Here is a 19,245-nt window from a genome sequence, read left to right as displayed (position 1 = left end):
CCGTTGGCCGGTATGCAAACAAAACACCCGGCTCAAATCCCAGTGGCCGGCCAGCTGGCCAAGAAAAGCGAAGTAGCTATGCATTAGTAATCAAGTTAAAATTGTATCTGCGAGTGTGTGCACTGAGAGAAAAGGGGGGAAAGTAAAGAGAATGCTTTTTGTTTTCAATAAATAAGAAAAGCCAACACACCTTCCTCTTAGTCTATACTGTAGTACCAATACCAATACTTCCATCTACCACCCTTTTTCCCTAAGTGTACACTTTGTATTTCAGCTTTATGTGTGGCTTTGGTGGGCGTTGTTCAAAGACGGACCCACCTCAATTGCCGCCGCATGCAATCTGCATCTAAATTGATCGTAATAATTATTGTATCTGGCCATTGCCTTCGTAGCTGCAGCGTTAAAAGTAGCTCAAGTGGATTTGTATAGGCCAACAATGGCCGGGGCTGTTTGCTTTTGAAGTCGTCCACCGAGAGAGCTCTGTGCATTTTGAAAAGTGAAATTTTTCATTAACGCATAGCCACAAAAACCAAGAAGAAGAAAAAACATACAGCAGACCCGGTGGCACGTACATGTGTATCTGCTAGATAAATTCAATAATGAAAAGCGAAAAAACGGAAAGAAAATAGACAACATTCCGAGTTGGTTTTCATTTCAATTGAATCTGTGATTGTTGCCTTTTAACGTTTGCCTTTCATCTGTGTTTATCTCGTTCTGGTAATTGCTCTCATACCCTAACCACCGGTTATTGGGCAACTTACATTACATTTGGCTCTTTCGATTGTTTGGACAATTTTCTGTGGCAGCTTCTGTATGTGGGTGCTGATGCTGCTGCTGCTGCTGCCTGCCAGTCTGGGGCAAATTTCTTGGGAGCTTCTCAAGTGCTTTTCCATTTTCCATTTAAATGGAACTCTCTGCCCAGTGACCTAGTTAGACGCCCAGTGATTTATGCGAATTTTGGTCTTATTAGAGATTGAAGGAAAATCTATAAAATATCTTGCTTTATTTCGGATTGCAGTTCAAGTGGTTATTGTCCATGGGAAGTGGGTTAGCCAAGCGTTCGCCTCTAATTAGCAAGGCATTTCCTCCATTTGCGATTCCGTAAATCAATTGCTGGCCATCGAGATGTGTAGGAAACATTTCTTTACATTTTAGTGGCCGATAAGTACAACATGTGGCCAGGAAATGCCCAATAACACGCGTACGTGGCAAAACAGAGCCCCAGATACATTTCAATCATTATCCAGCCAGCTATTGCTTCTTGGCTGTCATCTATGTGGTCATATACCATAGCCCATATCCCCGTATCCATATCGCAATCTCGATCTAAATCGGCCGCTGTCGAGTGTCTAATCAGGCATTAATCGCCGGCATGCAGGCGGGCTATCAAATGTAACCACATCATCATCATCATCATCATCTTCATCCACATCGTCATCGTCATCCACGTTGGACAGTCACTTCTAATAATGTGCAACGCGGCGCATAATTGCACGTACTGCACATTTTCCTTTGAAGTGGAACAACAGCAGCATCAACAGCAGCAGCAACAGCAGGAGCTTCGGTAGAAGAAGATACAAAAATGTTTAAGATACATTTCAGTCGAACAGTGTGCATAAATTGCCCTGACAAATGCGCGAGAGCTGGCCAAACTAGTTGACCGAAGTCGAAGTGGAGCTCAAGTTAATTTCAGACCCTCCTTTTTTTCTACAGGTGCTGCTCCCAATGGCCCGATCGCCGTTCGATACGTGTGGAAATTGCTTTATAATTACCATGACAATCCCCAACTGAAGACCCGCTTGTTACCGCCAACGAAAAGGAAATTCGCCTGTCGTCCGAGAATTGTATGTCAGTAGTTTGGCTGAGTGAAAATCCACCACCACCAGCAGCAGCAGCAGCGGCAGCAACAACTTGGAAAACAACGACATTGGAGGAATCACTGCAATTTGCAATTGTACAGGTGGAAATTTATTTTGATGGCAAGTGCGATAATGCCGGGCCATTTATTTTCACTACACTGGGACGACGACTCCAGAGTGCGGGCAACCAGCTTGGCCAGAATATCCTGGCAGAGCCCTGGCTGAGCCCTGGCAACTGGAGGCAGCTCTCAACGTTTTGGCATCGTGACATTGGTGACATTGCGGGTGGACTTGGCTTAAAGTTCCCCCCGGTCTGTCCTGTTTTTAAAAGTTTAAAGTTCGCCAGTGCGGTCGGTCAGGGACATCAACATGGCCACGAACATGCCATGGGCCAGCTGGAGAGCTGGACAGCTGTAGACGGAGTGGTCGGAGGATAGCCCTCTTAAGCTCACAGCTCAGCACCCAGCTCGGAGCTACGAGCTCCATGCTCTGTCTACGCGCTGTCAATGTGCTTGGGTTTGATTAATTACAAAAGCGCCGCGCAGCAACAACATGCAACAAGAGCAGCAACAGCAACATCAGCTCAAACTGGACCAACAGCGGCTGACACAGAGAACGAGGGGAGATTGTAAAGTTGTCATGCTAAGAAGGGACATAAAGTGAATAAAAATAATCGAATGAATCTTTTAACAGACTTAAGTCGATAACTTAATCACTTTTAATCATATTAACTTTTCAGATTTCTATCTATGTATCTATCTATCTACCTATCTATGTATCTTTGTATCTATGTATCTATGTATCTACCTAAATATCTTTCTATTAATAATCTGTGTTTAAGAGAATTGGCTTCCCCATCCTACCTCTCTTAGCTGCCAATATCTATCTTAATACTCACTAATCGACCCGGGAACATTGCATGTCAGCGGCTCCTATTCCATCTACTGCTTCGAAGCTCCTGCTGCCCTCCGCTACTCCGGAGATTTTGCCGCTACCAATGTCGTTTACGCCATTTTACACCGCTTGACAAATAAACTAAGCCAGCTTCAGCTTCGAGTTCAGCTTCAGCTGGCAGCGTTGACTCCAAGGTAAGCTGCATTGACATAATTAAATTAATTTACGTGGCAACAACTTGCGCTGTCTAATTGGCAGCGGCAACATATGGCAGTTACATGCATCTACACTCTCACTATTGCCGCACTGATGGGAACGGCAATCTGCAATTGGCAATCGGCAAACGGCAATCTTCCACTGTCCATATATCATGGGGGCACAATTAAAATGTCACTCTGTGTCGCCGCAGATTAGTTATGCAATTGTGTACCTTTTTTTCTTTCTTGTAAATTCATTTCAGAGCCTAGCTTTGCCTATTATTGTGACATTTGCGTTGGGTCAATAGATATAAATCATACGCACTGTTGTCTGTCACGAGAACCGTCTTGTGTCTTTGATTTTGATGCCCCTCGGAGGTCAACGTCGTTGCATGTTACTTAATTAATTCCACTGCACCAACATCTGGATGTCCACAGAAGAGCTTTTTCACCATTTCCGCCCCTAAGCCAAAGTAAACTATATATATAGGAGATATATCTAGGAGATATATAGCCAACTTCTGCTTCCATTCGCGTTTAACGTTTGCGGCTAGAAAAGTTTTCCCTTTTTTCAACACATTCCCTCTCAACGACTTTGACATGCGGCCACAACCGTCGCCTGCCCCGCCGCCAGACAAATTCCGGTTGCGGATGACTCACATGGGGCAGCAAATTCAATTTGCTAGGCAAACAGGTGAAATGCTTTCAAGCTGCTAGCAACACGAATTTAGTTTTTCACACTTGGATAGTTTTAACTTAAAGAATTTGATTTTAAACTTAAGGTTTTTGTTAAGTAGCTAACGAAATGATTAGTATTAGTTGATAAGTCGATCTTTAGTAGAACTTCTCTCTTGATAAAGAAAATCATCTTTGCAGAAACCATCAATACTTTAACTTAGTACTAAGTACTAAGTATAGAGTTACTTAAAGTTATAAACAACTTATCAGACAGAGCTATGCAGCTTCCTTAGCAACAAACAGCGCCAAATGAAATCATCACAAGAGACGACTCCAAACATTTTCCCGAAATTCCAATGTAGAGCATAAATTTGTCGTCACAACAACTGCAAGAGGCCAAAATCCGACTGGGCTGTCAGTCAATGGTGGCATTAACATTCTCGGGATTTGCAATTGCTCACTCAGAGGAACTTGGCCAAGTGAAGCCGAGTGATGTGTGTAGCTGGCTAGATGATTACTCAGAGTGGAGGAGAAAGTACGTGCATGCCGCTGTTGGGAGTGATTAATGCTCGGGGGAGATGGATTAAATCGGATAAGATCGGAGCTAGAAGGCGGTGGGCCTTCAATCACCAAATCACCAAATCACCTGCTCCGAATGCAGCGATGACCCAGTTGAATGCTTGACACTTGACCAAATCGAAAATTGCTAGACGTGGCCTACGAATTAGCATAAATCAAGTCAGGCTACGAGACCTTGACACTTCCAAAGCTCTGCTCTAGAGAACTGAGAGAGCTGAGAATGCCAGCAGCCAAAAAGATTGAGAAACTGATTTAATTTTCTGTTTTTTTTTTCTGTTTTTCCTATTGCAAATCAAACTCAACACGCACAGTCAATCTAAGCCGACAGTCATGCTTTGTATCTGCAAGATACATAAATACATATTTCAAGTGCCGCGGCGACAGCTGGTTATTATAGATTCCGCAGCCGATTATCATTTATCGTATATATATAGATATATATATATATAGATTGAGTGGCCCCGAAAAGAAACTGCAAGCTAATAAATCTGCCGATGACGAGTGGCAAGATGGGATGACGTCGATTCGGCTGATGGTTAATACCGTATACCGATCGAAGTTGTTGCACCGACATGTGGGTGGCTTTTGACAGGCATTTTGACACTTGCGGACGCCCTGACAGCCAAGCTCACAGCCCGAGTGTTTATGACATAACTGTGAAAAGCTCTTGGCCAGCTGCACTTTAATTGCCCCTGCTGCGGCTGCCTTTTTTTTTCGCTGCAACTTTCTTGGCCAGCCAGCTATCAAACGGACCATGATCGACAATCGTTTGGCCAAATGACTGAAGCACGTTTGCCACATCAGCATCAAGGAGTGCAGTGCAGTGCAGTGCAGCTGGAGCAGCAGGAGATGAAAGCTGGCTCTGCAGGATGGTTCCTAGATGGCCAGCACACGCATCCAGGTAACGCCTGCCCAGGGTCCACCACACCCGCACACTCCTATCCACTGTCTTGGCCAAAAGCAATTAACAAATGCTGAAAGGTGGGCCATAATGGCAAGCATATTAAAAATAGTTATGGCCATAACTGTAGCTGACAGAGGAGGCCATAGGGAAAATGAAACAACTCCGATTAAATACAAAAGTAATTGAATATGGGTTGGGGGAATAAAGAGGTGGTTAATAGACATTCTAAGAGTTAAATTTGTATTTAATGAGTTGGTTTAAGTCTCTGACATTTTCTACGCTAAGATATAGGCAGAAATATGATAAAATATTCTACTTAACTTATCTTTTTCTTTTTCCAAAACATATATTTAAGAATCTAAGTCTCAACTTCGCACCTTACTGCCCAGAATTAAGCCAAACCCCCACTTGGCTATCCTGAATATCAACGGGAAATGGCATTGCCTCTTTGGTCTTCCAGTTTTCCAGCAACGGCAGAAATAAAAAAGCAAGACTGATGGACAGTTGGTCTTGAATACCGTGCACAGTTTGAAATTCATTTATCATTTTATTGTGGGAAAAAGAGCACATGGACTCGAACTGGCAGCTGGCAACTGGGAACTGGAGTGCTCCAGTGGCTCGGGTTGTATGTAAATGGTAGCTGGAAAATGAAAATCTCCGATTGCCAACGCCGCTGGATATTAGCCCAGGCGATTTTTAACCATTTCCTAGGAGTCGCACTTAATTTGGCTTATTAGTTTAACAGCTGGATGCTTGGCTCCAAATTCTGTTTTGGTAAAAAAAAAAAAACAGGGATTTGGCCTTCTAGTAAGCCATTTCAGGCAACTACCTTGACCTGAAAAGCTGAGAAAATAGGCGGGGCACTTGAAGATCGTCCTTTTATTTCACTTTCGGCTAAATCATAATTCCAACTGAATGCTAACTTCTGGCCGACAGTTGCTCCGCATGAGGCCACCCACATGAAAGCCAAAGCCTGACCCTTTTAATCTCGCTGCCTGCCTGGGATCGCGGTTCAAGGCCTGACTTCTGGCACTGAGAAAAATTTAAGATTTCTTATTTAAAAGAAGATTTTTAAATGATAATATCATGGGTATAAAAATACCTAAAGCTTAGCATTCAAAATTGTACTTAAAATTATATTTAAGCCCTCATAAAATCTGGTTTTAAAATTTATCAAAAACTTTTCAAATATTTTTTTAAATCTATTAATCTTCTTAGAAACATATATCCAATTTGTTTTGCTAATATTAACCTCTAAAGCTGATCTTGATCTGATTTCTCCGTGTACACTGACAGTTCCAATTCGAATAACTCACAAGTTTAGCTCGCAGATCGCGAATGTCTACAACTTCTTTATTGAAAGCATCGTCAGTATTGCTTTTGTTCAGCCTTTGGCTTTGCTCCTCTTTGCTTTTTTTTTTATTTTTATTTTTTTTAACTTTTTTTGGGGGACGCTCTTAAGTAATTTATTGTGTATCGGAAATTTTGAATTTGCATGCAAAAGCCATAATTCTTAATTTACTCATTCCTCAGCTTTTATTATGAATGCCTGGCTTTGACTTTGACTGCGGTTCCTTCTGCGGCTGCTGCGTGTGACCACAGGGCGGACCCCCAATTAACTGTCTCCGGAGTCGGAGTTTCAGCCGGACTGGGGCGGAGTTAAGTGCACGGAGAAAAATGAGGAGTAAAAAATATAAAAACATCAATGTTAAATGTTATTTTTAAACATCTATGCTGATCTGAGAAAAATAACTTTTAATATTTCCATTAAAAACGATTTCGAAATGGCAACTTCAGCTAGTTTTTTGGATTTAAAAGCATTAAGTAATAAATGTATTTTTTTATATTTATTACTCCTATTTACGACAGATATAAATCTAAAATATGCTGTAAAATATATTGTAACATATTTATAACGAAGCATAGGTTAAATCTGTGACTTACATAACTCTTCTTTAAAGTTAAGCCTTTATTGTAAGCCTGAACTTAAGTTCAGTCCACTTTTATGACAAAAACGTAAATAAAAATTGGTTGTACACGAAATTTAATAACATGTTATAAACGAAGTGTCAATTTTTGCCTGTGCTGAGAGTGCATTTGCAGCTTTTTAGCTACGCTATGGGTTTACGACTGGCCATTGTGGCTGCTTGCCTGATGGCTGTTTCCCTGATGGCTGCTTGGCTGCTGGCTGGTTCTGAACACTTTCCGTTTTTTTAACCGGCAATAAAATCAAATTCACACTAATTGCTATGATCAGACACAGTTATAAATTTTTGAGTGCTTATTTGTGCCGCGCAGCCAGCTCTTCGGCTCTTCCGTTCGATTTCATAAGCCAAAGAGCAGCTGGTATTTAAATGATGATCGTCTTCTCTGCAGCTGGGAAGTAAGAAAAAAGGGTTAAACTCTGTAAGCACTATAAAACATCTCTGAATGCCTTTTTGGCAGGCCATTTAACCCTGCCGCAATTACTGGCAATTTAAACAAATTTAACCCATTCTCCAATGGCATTCCAGAAGTCATTCTGCATAAACTAAGAAATTTTCAATTTCAAGCTGCTATGATCTCAATTTGCATTGGAATGACTATTAATTGCAGAGTGAACTTTGGCCAGAGGCTGTGCGGAACAACAAATCACCTGCTCACCCACAATAAATCAGTTTAATTAAACTACGTATTTAACATTTAAATGAAACACTATTAACACACGACAGCCAGTGAATAAATAAAGCCAATTGACCAGCCAGCCAGCCAGCCAGCCAACCACTAGTCAGCACAAAAATGTCAAATAAAATATCAAACACTTATTGATGGCCATGTTAGATATTAGATAGCTGCTGGACTGGTCAAATGGTGCGGCGAATTTTGTTTGACATTAGAAACTGTCACTTTTATGAAAGCCAAAGTGAATTTATACCCCGGCCAAAATGTCCGCGTTAATCGTTTGGATTTGAATAAAAATCTATTGGCTTGCCGGCTATTTGTAGCTCGATGCCAATAACATGATAAATGCTTGTACGTAATTTGTTACCTCATCGCCATATGCCAGTCGCAGTCGCAGTCCAAAAATTTAATGCTAATTTAAACAAAACTAGATGTCGATATTGTTTAATTGACCAAAAACCAAAGCACAGCAGCCTCGAAGAAGAAGACCCAGATTTTAATTAGCATATTATGAGAATCAACACGAATGCTTAGGTCGCTGGCTATGGGAGATCTGACTTCGGAGATAAGCTGGCAAATTTATGATGGGACAGGCAAAGCGATACGAAATGGCAATACCAACACACAATTAAATAGGAAAGAAGAGTGATGGTTAGGGGTTGAAAAACAACGAATTTTGGTTACTCTAACTAGTAACTAGAAGTGTGATTGATGGCTTAAAAATGCGTATAAAAGTATCTTATTCTAAATCCTAACCAAAAGATTAATCTGAAAGTGATTAAAAGCGTATAAAAATTGATAAAAAATATTATAATATTAATGTTTCTTTTCTAGTACAAAATCCTGAGTTAAGGTAAAGTAAACCCCCAACCAAGAGACCTCCTAGACCATAGAGCACACATCCCTCCCATTCTATGCAAATCTTTCTAGTAAACCATCTCCATCCTAGATCTCTTTCCAGATCTTGATTCTATCCCTATCCCAGTTAGATAAAAACCTCTACGCGAGGGCGTTGAGTCTCGCTTTTCAATTCCAACTGTGGAGTAACCATAAATTACGTGAAGCAAGTCAATGAAATGCCTTAAAAATGCGTGGCCCGCTGATCTGATCTCTCGCCTGGCTTTGTTTTTGGCATTTGGCCAACGAGAGGGGCAACAAATTGTTTTATCAAAAATTATGAGGAAATGCTAATAAGGCAAATAAATTTGGCATCAAAATTAATAAACAACAGTTTGGAGTTAAGCAAAATGAATTTCAAATGGCTGCGCCGTTCGGTCGCACACTGATTAAATTTCACACTCAACTGGGCGGAGGGTAAATACGAGAGTTGGCCAAACAACTTCGTGTTAATTGGCGCCTTTGATTCGCCACCGCCTTTTGCAGTTATCTATTCTTTGGCAAAAAAAAAAAAAAATGCTAAACAAATACTAAATAAATGGAAACAATAAAAAAAAGAGGCTGCCAGTCCTAATTAAGACATCAAAATGGGGGCTTTCTTCAAGGGGCCAAGACACAAACTCCAATCCCGCGGCCATCGACAAGTTGAGAAATCCGTCAAAACATCACGTTTTCTGTGTCCACGACGATTGCGCTTAGACAATGCCCCACAGTTAACAGTAGTTTTCGGTTAATTAATTTCGAAATAAAAGCCAAGAAAGAGAAAAATCAAATTTTAAACACTACAAATCATGGTTTAATGTGCCCACAAAAGACCGCCAGAGACAACCGTCAACCGGCAGCCGACAGCCGAAGTGGCAGCCACAGAAAAGCTGCTGTAATTAAGTTGTCAGGTTCCCAACATGAGTTTGAATAAACTAAACTTTGGTTTTAGTTCCCCTTAAAATACAGTTAATATTAATGAGAATCTCTGCTCTGTCGATCACATTAGTTTGAGTTTTTCTCATGGGTTTTTCTCTTTGGGGCTTCCATTACGGGGCATAACCCCAATCATTGCCTGCTACTCCTCATTCTGTTGTTGGCCAGAAATTGTTTGATTGGTATTCATTTCATATCAAGGCTTTTAGCAAATTTGCTTTAATCTCCTCCTCGAACCTCAAAACTCAGAGCTCTGAGCTCCAACCTCTCGGGCGAGACTCATCAATTGGCTCTCCAATCTGCCAATTAACCAGCATCAGACTCGGCAAACAAAGCTCCATGGGGCACTTAGGAGTCAACTAGCCGATCAGCTGGCATCATAATTAGCCAAATCTCGCGGTCGTAATGGATAGCGCCAAGTGGACAACAACAACAACGACAACAGCCTCCCATTCGCACACACAATTTTTATTGACCGTCACCGGACGGATTGAAGTTTTTTCTCCCTGCTCCCTCTGTCCTGCCGCTTCTATGTTTTTATTGCTTATCAGCAATTGAAGCCTCCTTCTCCTCTCTAGAGTCTTCTCCTCCAGCGTCTGCTGGCTTCCTCCATCAAAGCGTAACATTGTCGTCGTGGTCGCCGCTGTCATCAGCAACATGCTTGTTCCACGCCGGTTGTATTTTGAGTCCCAGCTGTGGAACGCGCGATGCGTCAAGTTCGTTAGCTGCCAGCCCAAAACAACAAGAACTCGGAGGCAGGGACATGGGTTAGGGTCTGCACTTGGAGAAAATATGTTACTTTCAACCCTTAGAAAGTATATTTTGGTTTCTAACAGCTTTGATCTTGATTTAAGGTGTGTTTTAACGGCCATCTTCTAAACTTCAATCTTCTGTTTTTTAACTTTTATAGTATAAGATTTCTTTCAGTGCACTCACTCAGCGCCAGAGCCAGCGCGCTACGTCATGTTTGTATGATTATGCCCGGAAGCACTAATTACCTTATTTACACTTTTATAACTTGGCAGCGGTGCGCATGCGCAAACGGCGATGGCGGATCACTGATCGGCGTTGAGAGAGGAGATCGCTGGCAGAGATCACTCCAAACAGTTGTTTATGGCTGGAGGAAGCTGCTGGCCACACACTCACTCCTTCTCCTAGCAGCCATCTAGCGGATGTGGCCCGTTGTCTTTGGCAAAACGAAAAAAAAGTAAAAAAAAACAGCAACAAGAGTGAAAACTGGCTGGGTAATAACTTGGCAATTAAAGTATGAGTATCGCGGCAAGCGGGAGTCCGGTAAAAAAAAACGAAAATCTCAATCGAGTCCTGCAGTTGTGGAGCAAACAATCAATTGGCCTGCCACAAAAAGTCAGCCAAGTGGCTCGGTGGCAGCCTCCAGGCACAAGCCACTCACTACTCGATACTTCGATACCTCGACCCACTGATAAAGCTGTTTTTTTTTGGGTGCAGCAAGTCTGGGCTGCAAGTCTCTGCTACCGATTCTCCATGATTAAGCCATGAATCAGCTGGCTTAGAAAACGGTGAAACGATTTGCGGTTTTTGGCCAAGCCAGGCTAACTATGACTCTTTTATGCTATTATTTCTGGAGTTTTTCGGTGGGCGTGAGCCTTGCAGCTAAAGGCGGCTATTGGGCCGAGTGATTGTCATGCTATGGCAAAATCAATTTTCCACCCAGGTTTTCCTTCTGTCTTTCAATGAAATTTTCATTTGCCTCTGCCAACTGCAATGCCCGGCTATGAAGTGTTCATAAATTTGCAGCGAAAGCTGACAATGAAAATTAACATGTGCCATATGCACGGTGGTGCAGGTTTTCAGCCAATCGATGGAAATGCTTTTAAAATTTTCCATAAATTTCAGGAAAATTGGAAAGCTAAAATATATGTTTAAGTGATAATTCATTTGGAAATCTCTAAGTAAATATTAAGTATGGAAAGGAGATAAATGGTTAATTGATAATTAATGGGGATAAGGCTATGAGCTTTTAAGCCTTTACATTAAAAATTATGGAAAAACCAATTAGTAAGCTTTAAGTTGAAACATTTATTTAAAAAAAACTTTATTATTCATTTATAGAAACTATTTTTATGGACTGAAATGATGCCTTAATCAATCAGTTTCCCATTGACCACTGTGAAATCCCAGCTGGCCCAAAAGTCAGGTGCGCCTCGGCAATCTCGGCCCCGGCACTTTGGCATTCCTCAGCGTTCCCAACTTGTTTTTCTGCGGTCTTGGCTCTTTTTGGGGGATTTTCAATTATTAGCAACGCCTAACGAATGCCAATTTTCCAAGAGGCTTTCGGTTTCGATTTCTGTTTGCATAAAATCATTTTTACCGCAGGGCACGGAAGTGCATGCGGTTTCAGCCTTTCGTGTGCAATTTGGGCCACGGAACCAACCGACCGATCAGAGAGCCGTTCTAAATTTTTAAGAATATCTACACTTTTATTGTTTGCTCTTTCGACAGGGTCAACAAGTTAATCACATTGTGTGGCATGGCTATAATAGAATTCTTATACATATTTTTTTTTACAATTTTTCACCGGCTGCTGTTCGGTTTTGGCCTGGCTTTTTGCTGGGCACCGCGCACGCGTTTGGTTTGCTTTTTGGGCCTTAATAAGACAACGGCACGGCGGCTGCCGGCACGGAAATTGACGTTTAGAACGATCGAAGGGGGCAGCCAAGTTGGCCAGCTGGCTTGGCCTTTTTCGGTTAAGAAGTAAGTACGCTTTAGCCTTTGGCGTTCAAATTGGCAAATTAAGTCATACGCCTGCCCGTCCGCTGCACAGTCCAGCAATTTATCTCCTTATTTTTGTTCTTGTTGGTATTTTTACTGCAGCATTATTTTGCAATAATTATTGATTTATTGTCTTGTTGGCTGGTCCCATTGGGTTTTGGGGCAAACAAAAAAAATCAAAGAGCCGCCAAACAAAGCCATTATCACATGCATGCGAAAACTTGGAACAGTTCTCTTTGCCAGGTTCCCAGGCTTGAGGGTCTAGGTTGGCTGGAAATCATTAGTAAACGTGGCTAATGATGGGCTGGCCTGCAAACTTGGACCTGGTAATTGGAAAGGCACGCACATTAGGGCGTAGTCGATTTTTACGGCTAGAAAGTGAGGCAATTAACTGGCGGCGGGGCAGATACGGAAAATCGCTGGAACTCAAATTGAAGACCTCGGACCGACCTTTCCCTTTGGCTACCAGGCGTGTTGGCCATATTAATATTTCACGCCTTCCAATATCGAGGCCTTAACTAGTGCAGAATCTGGAGTTGAAAGGTGAATGAATATCTCTGACTGAATGAGATAAATACGGAACTAATCTCGGGCAATGGGAAAAAAATAAGTTATGGGAAAGGTTTTCTACCTTTTTACGTTTAACTTCTATCAAGGAAAAATGGATTGGAAGAGGTAATAATATAAATTCTATATAAATCATTCAATTATCTACACATTTCACTGTCATAATTCGTCGTTCTATTCCTGATAATTTCAATTTTGCATATCCTCCGCCAAAAGCTCCTCCTTCTTGGCCAGTCAAACCAGTTTTTCACCTGGACATGTCCATTTTTCACCTTACCCATCGAATACAAAAAAAAAAAAAATAAATTAAATTGAAAAATATTTGTAACGCCTTATTATGGAAAATGTGTAGCACACATTTGTTAGGCCATTCGGTGGAAACAATTTCCATTTCCATTTCCCGACTCCCATCCATTCGATTCGATTCGATTCGATCCGACTCTCCTTGTTGCAACTTTTCGCTGCGCTTTCTTGCCGTTCACGTTTGTGGCATGAATAAACCCACTTATCTAATTGCGATTCCGGGAACTGGTTTTCCTTGATACATTTTTCTCAACTCATTAGAACTCAATCATAACTCGGGACGGGACTTGGACTGGGACTCGTTTGCTTTTAGCTTGTCCATAGCTTGGCTTTAGCTTCGGCTTTGGCCGCTTTTGCCCCCTCTCCGTTGCAATAGGCAAATGTAATCGTTGCTACATATATTTTTTTTCCTTTTCAGCCGACGCGCGCAATTGTTGCCGTGAGCAATTTTTTATAGCCAGCCAACGAGGCAGCGCCAACAACAACAACAACAACAACAAGTTAGCCAGTAACCAGAAAGGCAAAAATAAGAAAAGAAAAAAAAAATATTGAGAAAAGAGCAAAACACGCCGGACGTGTTCCATAAACAACACTTTGATTACGACGACGCGGGCGCACAAACGCAAATCGATGTTTTCATATGGAAATTGAATCAAAGTCAAGTCCCGAGCTCCGCTCTCAGTATCCAGAATATGGAGCACGGCAGCAACTAGCAACATGTGTACCCGGTTTGGGGGCTGCAATTGAAGCTATACACTGAGAACAATTTGTGTTTTCTTAGGTTTTAGAAAAGATTTACAGAGAATGAAAGATGAGAATTGAAGAATATCCAAATTTTAAGAAGAATCTTTGGAAAAAATCAACATTGATCATTTTCTAAGCTTAAATATAAGAATTAGCGAGATTTGATATTATCATCTTATCTTAAAAAAAACTAGATAAAAAACCCCTTATTTTCCCTGTGTAACCATGGATCCGTTGAAGCTTGAAACTTGGAGCCAGCCCAATTGGCCTTGATGTGAGCCGAGAGTGGGACCATGGCGTCAGCGCTTTTGTGGCCGCCTTTTGCCAGTAGCCAAAGATTTTTTGAAAGACGAGAGAAGCGAGTGGGGGCCGATCAAGCCCCTGGGTTGGTCTTTTGTGGTTTTAGCTATGATTATTAATCAATTCTTTCATATCACTTCGACTCTGACTCTGACTCCGACTTCGACTGAATTGAATTCTTTTTACGAATCGTTTAAAAAAATGTGAGTACAAAGGTAGCTAAAGACTGCTGCGGCTACGGCTGCTGTCTGGCAGCCTTTTTACTCTAATTAATTCAACAAAAGTTTCTGGGCCGCCTTTTGTCCAGAGTTTTCCGCTTACTGGCTGGTCATTGGTGTTGCTGTTGCTGTTGTTGCTGTGAAAGGTAGCCAGCCATTCATTATTCGGATGTTTATGTTTATTAAATTCCCTTTTAATTACTCCAGTCTACATACGCACGAAGCATTGTAACGCCATTTCAATTGGGAATTAAATGCAAAAAAAATATATACGAAAATGAAAAAAGAAATCATAATAATAATTGTTTATTAATGGAAAATGGCATTTTCGATTGGCATCTGAAAAGGGCAATCGATTCGAGTGGATGTGACCTTAATATGCGATTGCCTATGGTGCCGAGTGAAGGGCTTTGGGATTGGTTAATAAAGATCTTTGATCTAAAATCGAAATAAATTAGCACTGACTTTAATTGCTTATAAAGCTCAAAGATCACTATCTTACGTATTGCCATGCAAATAGATTTCTTCCTTTCACAGGGGACAGGAAACACTTTCCATGTCCCCATGTTTCCAGGTCCCTGAACAGTCTCTGCCACAGGTGTCGAAATTGACAGATGAGCAAAACGCAGGGCAGTAACCGGAACTTGTAGAGCGGACCGAGATTGCAGCAGGGCGTGGCTCCAGTGGTTCTATAAAAGAATCACCATCAAGCCAGGGCCAATCCTATAGCGAAACCCAATCCCGCTGCGGAGTCTGCGCGACTTCAATTTAAATTTTAATCGCATGCCTAATAGACAAACCTGGGGTAAATGTCAGAATAAAGAGACTAAGAGCCGACTTAAATCATGCCAACATTTACAAAGTACTTCGCAGGAGCCCCATCTTTAGGCCAGACTCGTATGAGCCACGGCCAGTCACGGACACGTCGTCAGTTATAGTAGGGGAATGGTCTTGGGTATGGGTATGGTAAGGTATGCTGAAGATGGGCTAAGACAAACTTCCGATCACGTTGTAAGTCAGCAGCGAAATTGAACAGAGAAAGAAATGTAGTTTATGGATTTTTATTACATTTTGATACTATCTATATAGGATAATATCTATACTATCTATGTACTTAAAAATCTGTCAAAACGCCCTTGTTAACATTCTTGGATTTGACACTTTCTTAGGTCTTAGCTCCATAAATACCTAACATTGGCCTTTTACTGATATCTAACAATAAACTTACACTTACTGATCAAGAGCTGAACACAAGTTTCTAGTTAAAAAGTATATAAATTCTACACATTTTCTTTCAGTGCCTCAGACTGAGCCTAAGCCCTGGCAAAAGGGCCGAGTGAGCCAGAGAGAGAGAAAAACTTAATGGAGGCAAATGCATCAAAATGGTTAATTGGATCTGGAACAGCAAATGACGAACACTTTTAGTGTTTATGGCAGTAGCTAAGGCAGAGGCAAAGGCACAGGCCCAGATCCAGGGCCAAGTCAAGATCCAGAGCCAGGTCCAGAAACAGCAAAGGAGATTGCGGCAGATAGGCAAGTGTGTACGTGGATTCGATGGTGATGATGGGAGCTGCGGGAAATCAGAGCGGCAAACAGGGCATATATATATATATATATATAACTTCTAGGAGATGCGGCAAACAGCTCAAGTGGCAAGCGTGTTGTACACGACACGCATTAGCGTGAATGGAGCAGTTCTCGTACTTGCCTTTGCCATTTTTTAATCGAATCGAATGCGTTGAGAGCCGATGCCTCAAACTGAAAACTACAAAACTAAAAAAAAAAAACGTTGAAAACTGCAAACTGAAACTGCAGCTTAGATGGCCAGACAAATGTGAGGGAAAATTAATGGCGAGCTCTGCAGTAATTTCCATTAAAGTGGGCACAGCTCCGAAAATGCACTTGTTGCCGCTGCTTGGCCAGCACCCAGTAAGGCCAAGGAAAACTTCCGTGTTCCTTACCAGACAGCCGGTGGATCGGCGAAATGGTAATGGGCCAATATGATGGCCTCCATGAGCTGCCTAATGGGCCGCTCTATAGAGGTTTTTACTGCGGCATTATGGGGCCCGCCTTAGCAATAGCCTTGTGTGGATTTGGATCTAGTGGTCGATCCCAAAATGAAAACGACTACTTCAAGTTATTTCTTTGTGGTAAAAGAGACTAAGTAAAAGCCATAACAAATAGCTACTTAAAAAGTACAAGAAATAGTACATTCTTTCCTCTAATTCAAATCACCCATGGCAACAGTGTTTGTTTTTAACTCAGCTATTGATTTAATACCTTCCACCCACAACTTGTATCAGTTGATGGGAAAACGCCAAGCCTTCAACATGGATATGGATTGTAAGGTCTTCCATTTCAGAACTTAGTTAAAGTTATAATTTAATATCTCTTTTTTCAGTAAACAACGACTTGGAGAAACGCATATCAGATGCCTTTTGTGTTTTTGATCATCATGGTGACAAGTTCATAGACGTAAGAGAAGTGGGCACTGTCTTGAGACTTCTGGGCTGTGTTCCCACTGAGGAGGAGGTCAACGAAGTTATCTCGGCCACAGAATCGGAGGAGACCAGTGGCGAAGTGCACTTGACCAAGTTCTTGCCACATGTCTCGCAGTTGCTCATGGAAAGAAAGTGAGTAAAAGTCATTCAGCTAGACACTTTTATTATTATCTAATATATGACAGAATGGAACCTGCTCCGCCTGAGAAAATTCTGCAGGCCTTTAAGATTCTAGATCCCGAAAACAAGGGTTATCTCACGAAGGAAAGCTTTGGTAAGCTGATGATGGAAGAGGGTGAGCCCTTCACCCAAGAGGAAATGGATGAAATGTGGCCAGTGGCCATAGATCCTATCAGTGGGCACATACCCTATGAGTTCTACTTGAATCAATTGATGGTAGGGAAACTATATACCTCTAACCAATCAGATCTTTAATGTTTACCATTTTCTACCTTTCAGGTCTACCTGTAAAGTCTCAAAGATACCAGAAACTACCTTATTAAGTCCATAACTTGCTTAGCACCTGTAAAAGGACAAAGTAGAGTTCAATAAAGTCCCGAAATTACACTCGTTAACAGGAAGTTTTTAGCACTCACCGCATTTGCTATTCTGACTATTTCACTAAGCAAATCTCTTTCCACTTTCCACTTTCCACTTGCACTCCCAATCCCTTGCCCGGCCACTTACATTAGCTGCAGAGCCACAAAGAGGAGGAGTGGCAGCTAACTAACCAAACTGGCCAAATGCGTTCCAAAGTAGCCGGTTACCTTAGTTCCCGGCACAGGACACTGGCTTTTCGCTTTTGGTTTTGGATATGGATGTGAATGTGGCTGGGGGATGTGGCAGAGGAGGAGCCAGTGCATCTGGAGTTCTACTTGGGGCGGAACGCTGCAAAGTGGGTTGCGCATCATTAGCACAACTAATGGATGTTCACTTTTCTTACCTGGACCAAGTCGTGTGCTGTGGCGGCCACCTCCTCGCCCAGTGCAATCCAAATTGCAGTCGAGGCTAGAAATTTAAATAAATTAAAATACCTCTCGAAGTGCATTTGTGGTCTAGGGAGTAGTCGTGTTCGGAGTCGTGTTCTCGCTTCCGTATTTATTAAATTCTAAATACGCGCTGATGGATGCACTTAACTGCATCTTATGGATTAAAATATTTCATGTAATACTGCCTTTTACCATCTGCATCCTGCATCTATCTGCACGTTCTGGCGCTTTGGCCAATTTGAGTGATTGCATTGCGCGAATTTAAATGGATGCTGAGTTGGTCAGGAACAAGTTCTACGTGCGGCTTCTAGCTGGCTCTGACTCTGAGACTGAGACTTAGACTGCTGCCTAATGGACTTTTAATCTTTACAACTTGTAAAAATTTCGTTTTTGAATTGCGCCGACCAACGAGCCTGATTGTCAGAGTCATAAAGAGGCTGCTAACTGCATAGAACAGATATTAGATTTCCTCCAATGACCCTGCACTTGGCGAATAAGTTTTACTACTGAAAATGCTTTAAAAATTATGGAAAATGTGGTATAAGATTAGCTGATTTTCACTTTAAGACTCTGTTATTTTAGTTTTCCAACTTGTCTGCTTTGAAATCTTGAAACATAATTAGTTTTAGTTTCTTGTTTTTCCAAAATTCCTTCTTTTAGTGCATTCTTGGCTTGACTTAAGCAAACCCCCTGAATTAGATTTAAGAATATGATTAAGTATGAAAGCCAACCCAAATCAGACAGTAGTCAGTCAGACTGGAAGCGGAGAAGATCGTAAAAAGTCGCCGAACAAATTGTCAAACTTCAGCGGAGCCTTTGGCTGAGGAACTCGAAGCTACGCTCCGCATGAATCAATTCATCCTGAGTTGCTGAGGCCAAAAAGCCGAGACTGGGGGCTCCTCCGGCTGATGATGATTTACGCTCGACGAAGCGTAATTAAGATTTATGCTCCACACTCACTTGCAATATATATTTGCTATATACTTTCCACACATTATGCACATACATAGCTGGGTATTTGAGTTTATGAGTACCAACGGCTTAATTGTTAGTTATGCGCTTTTGTTTGTGCGACATTAAAACTAATTAAGTAGAAAGAGTTCCTATAAGATTTATATGCCTCAATGATTGCCAGTTATTACAAGTGTATAAGAGTGTGTGTGTGCCTGTTGCAAATTAAAGCAATTAGTTGCATTTTATGACAATGGCCAGAAAATAGCAGGCCCCCAAGCCAATTCGCCAAGGAATAAAATATGCATTTACGACCCCCCAAGGGCCTCTACCT

At 41.7% G+C, this 19,245-nt stretch overlaps 1 protein-coding gene across 1 annotated transcript; it reads left to right on the top strand.

The window, feature by feature from the left end:
- Nucleotides 1-16,786: 16,786 nt before the first annotated feature.
- Nucleotides 16,787-17,730, top strand: LOC108109085 (dynein regulatory complex protein 8). The gene is made up of 4 exons (XM_017217451.1): nt 16,787-16,813; nt 16,872-17,103; nt 17,157-17,367; nt 17,431-17,730. Exons 1-4 carry the CDS (start codon nt 16,801-16,803, stop codon nt 17,440-17,442), a joined length of 468 nt encoding a protein of 155 aa, XP_017072940.1. The 5' UTR covers nt 16,787-16,800; the 3' UTR covers nt 17,443-17,730.
- Nucleotides 17,731-19,245: the final 1,515 nt, after the last annotated feature.

This window comes from Drosophila eugracilis, unplaced genomic scaffold, assembly GCF_018153835.1.
Source record: "Drosophila eugracilis isolate 14026-0451.02 unplaced genomic scaffold, ASM1815383v1 contig_1765, whole genome shotgun sequence".
Taxonomy (NCBI): Eukaryota; Metazoa; Arthropoda; class Insecta; order Diptera; family Drosophilidae; genus Drosophila; species Drosophila eugracilis.
The sequence above is the reverse complement of the archived record's forward strand: the minus strand, read 5'-3'. Positions and strand labels throughout refer to the sequence as shown.

What these genes read in the sequence shown, in the direction of transcription:
- LOC108109085 (XM_017217451.1), top strand. An exon ending in CAGTTGCTCATGGAAAGAAA is followed by an intron (nt 17,104 to 17,156) that starts GTGAGTAAAAGT and finishes AATATATGACAG; the next exon opens with AATGGAACCTGCTCCGCCTG.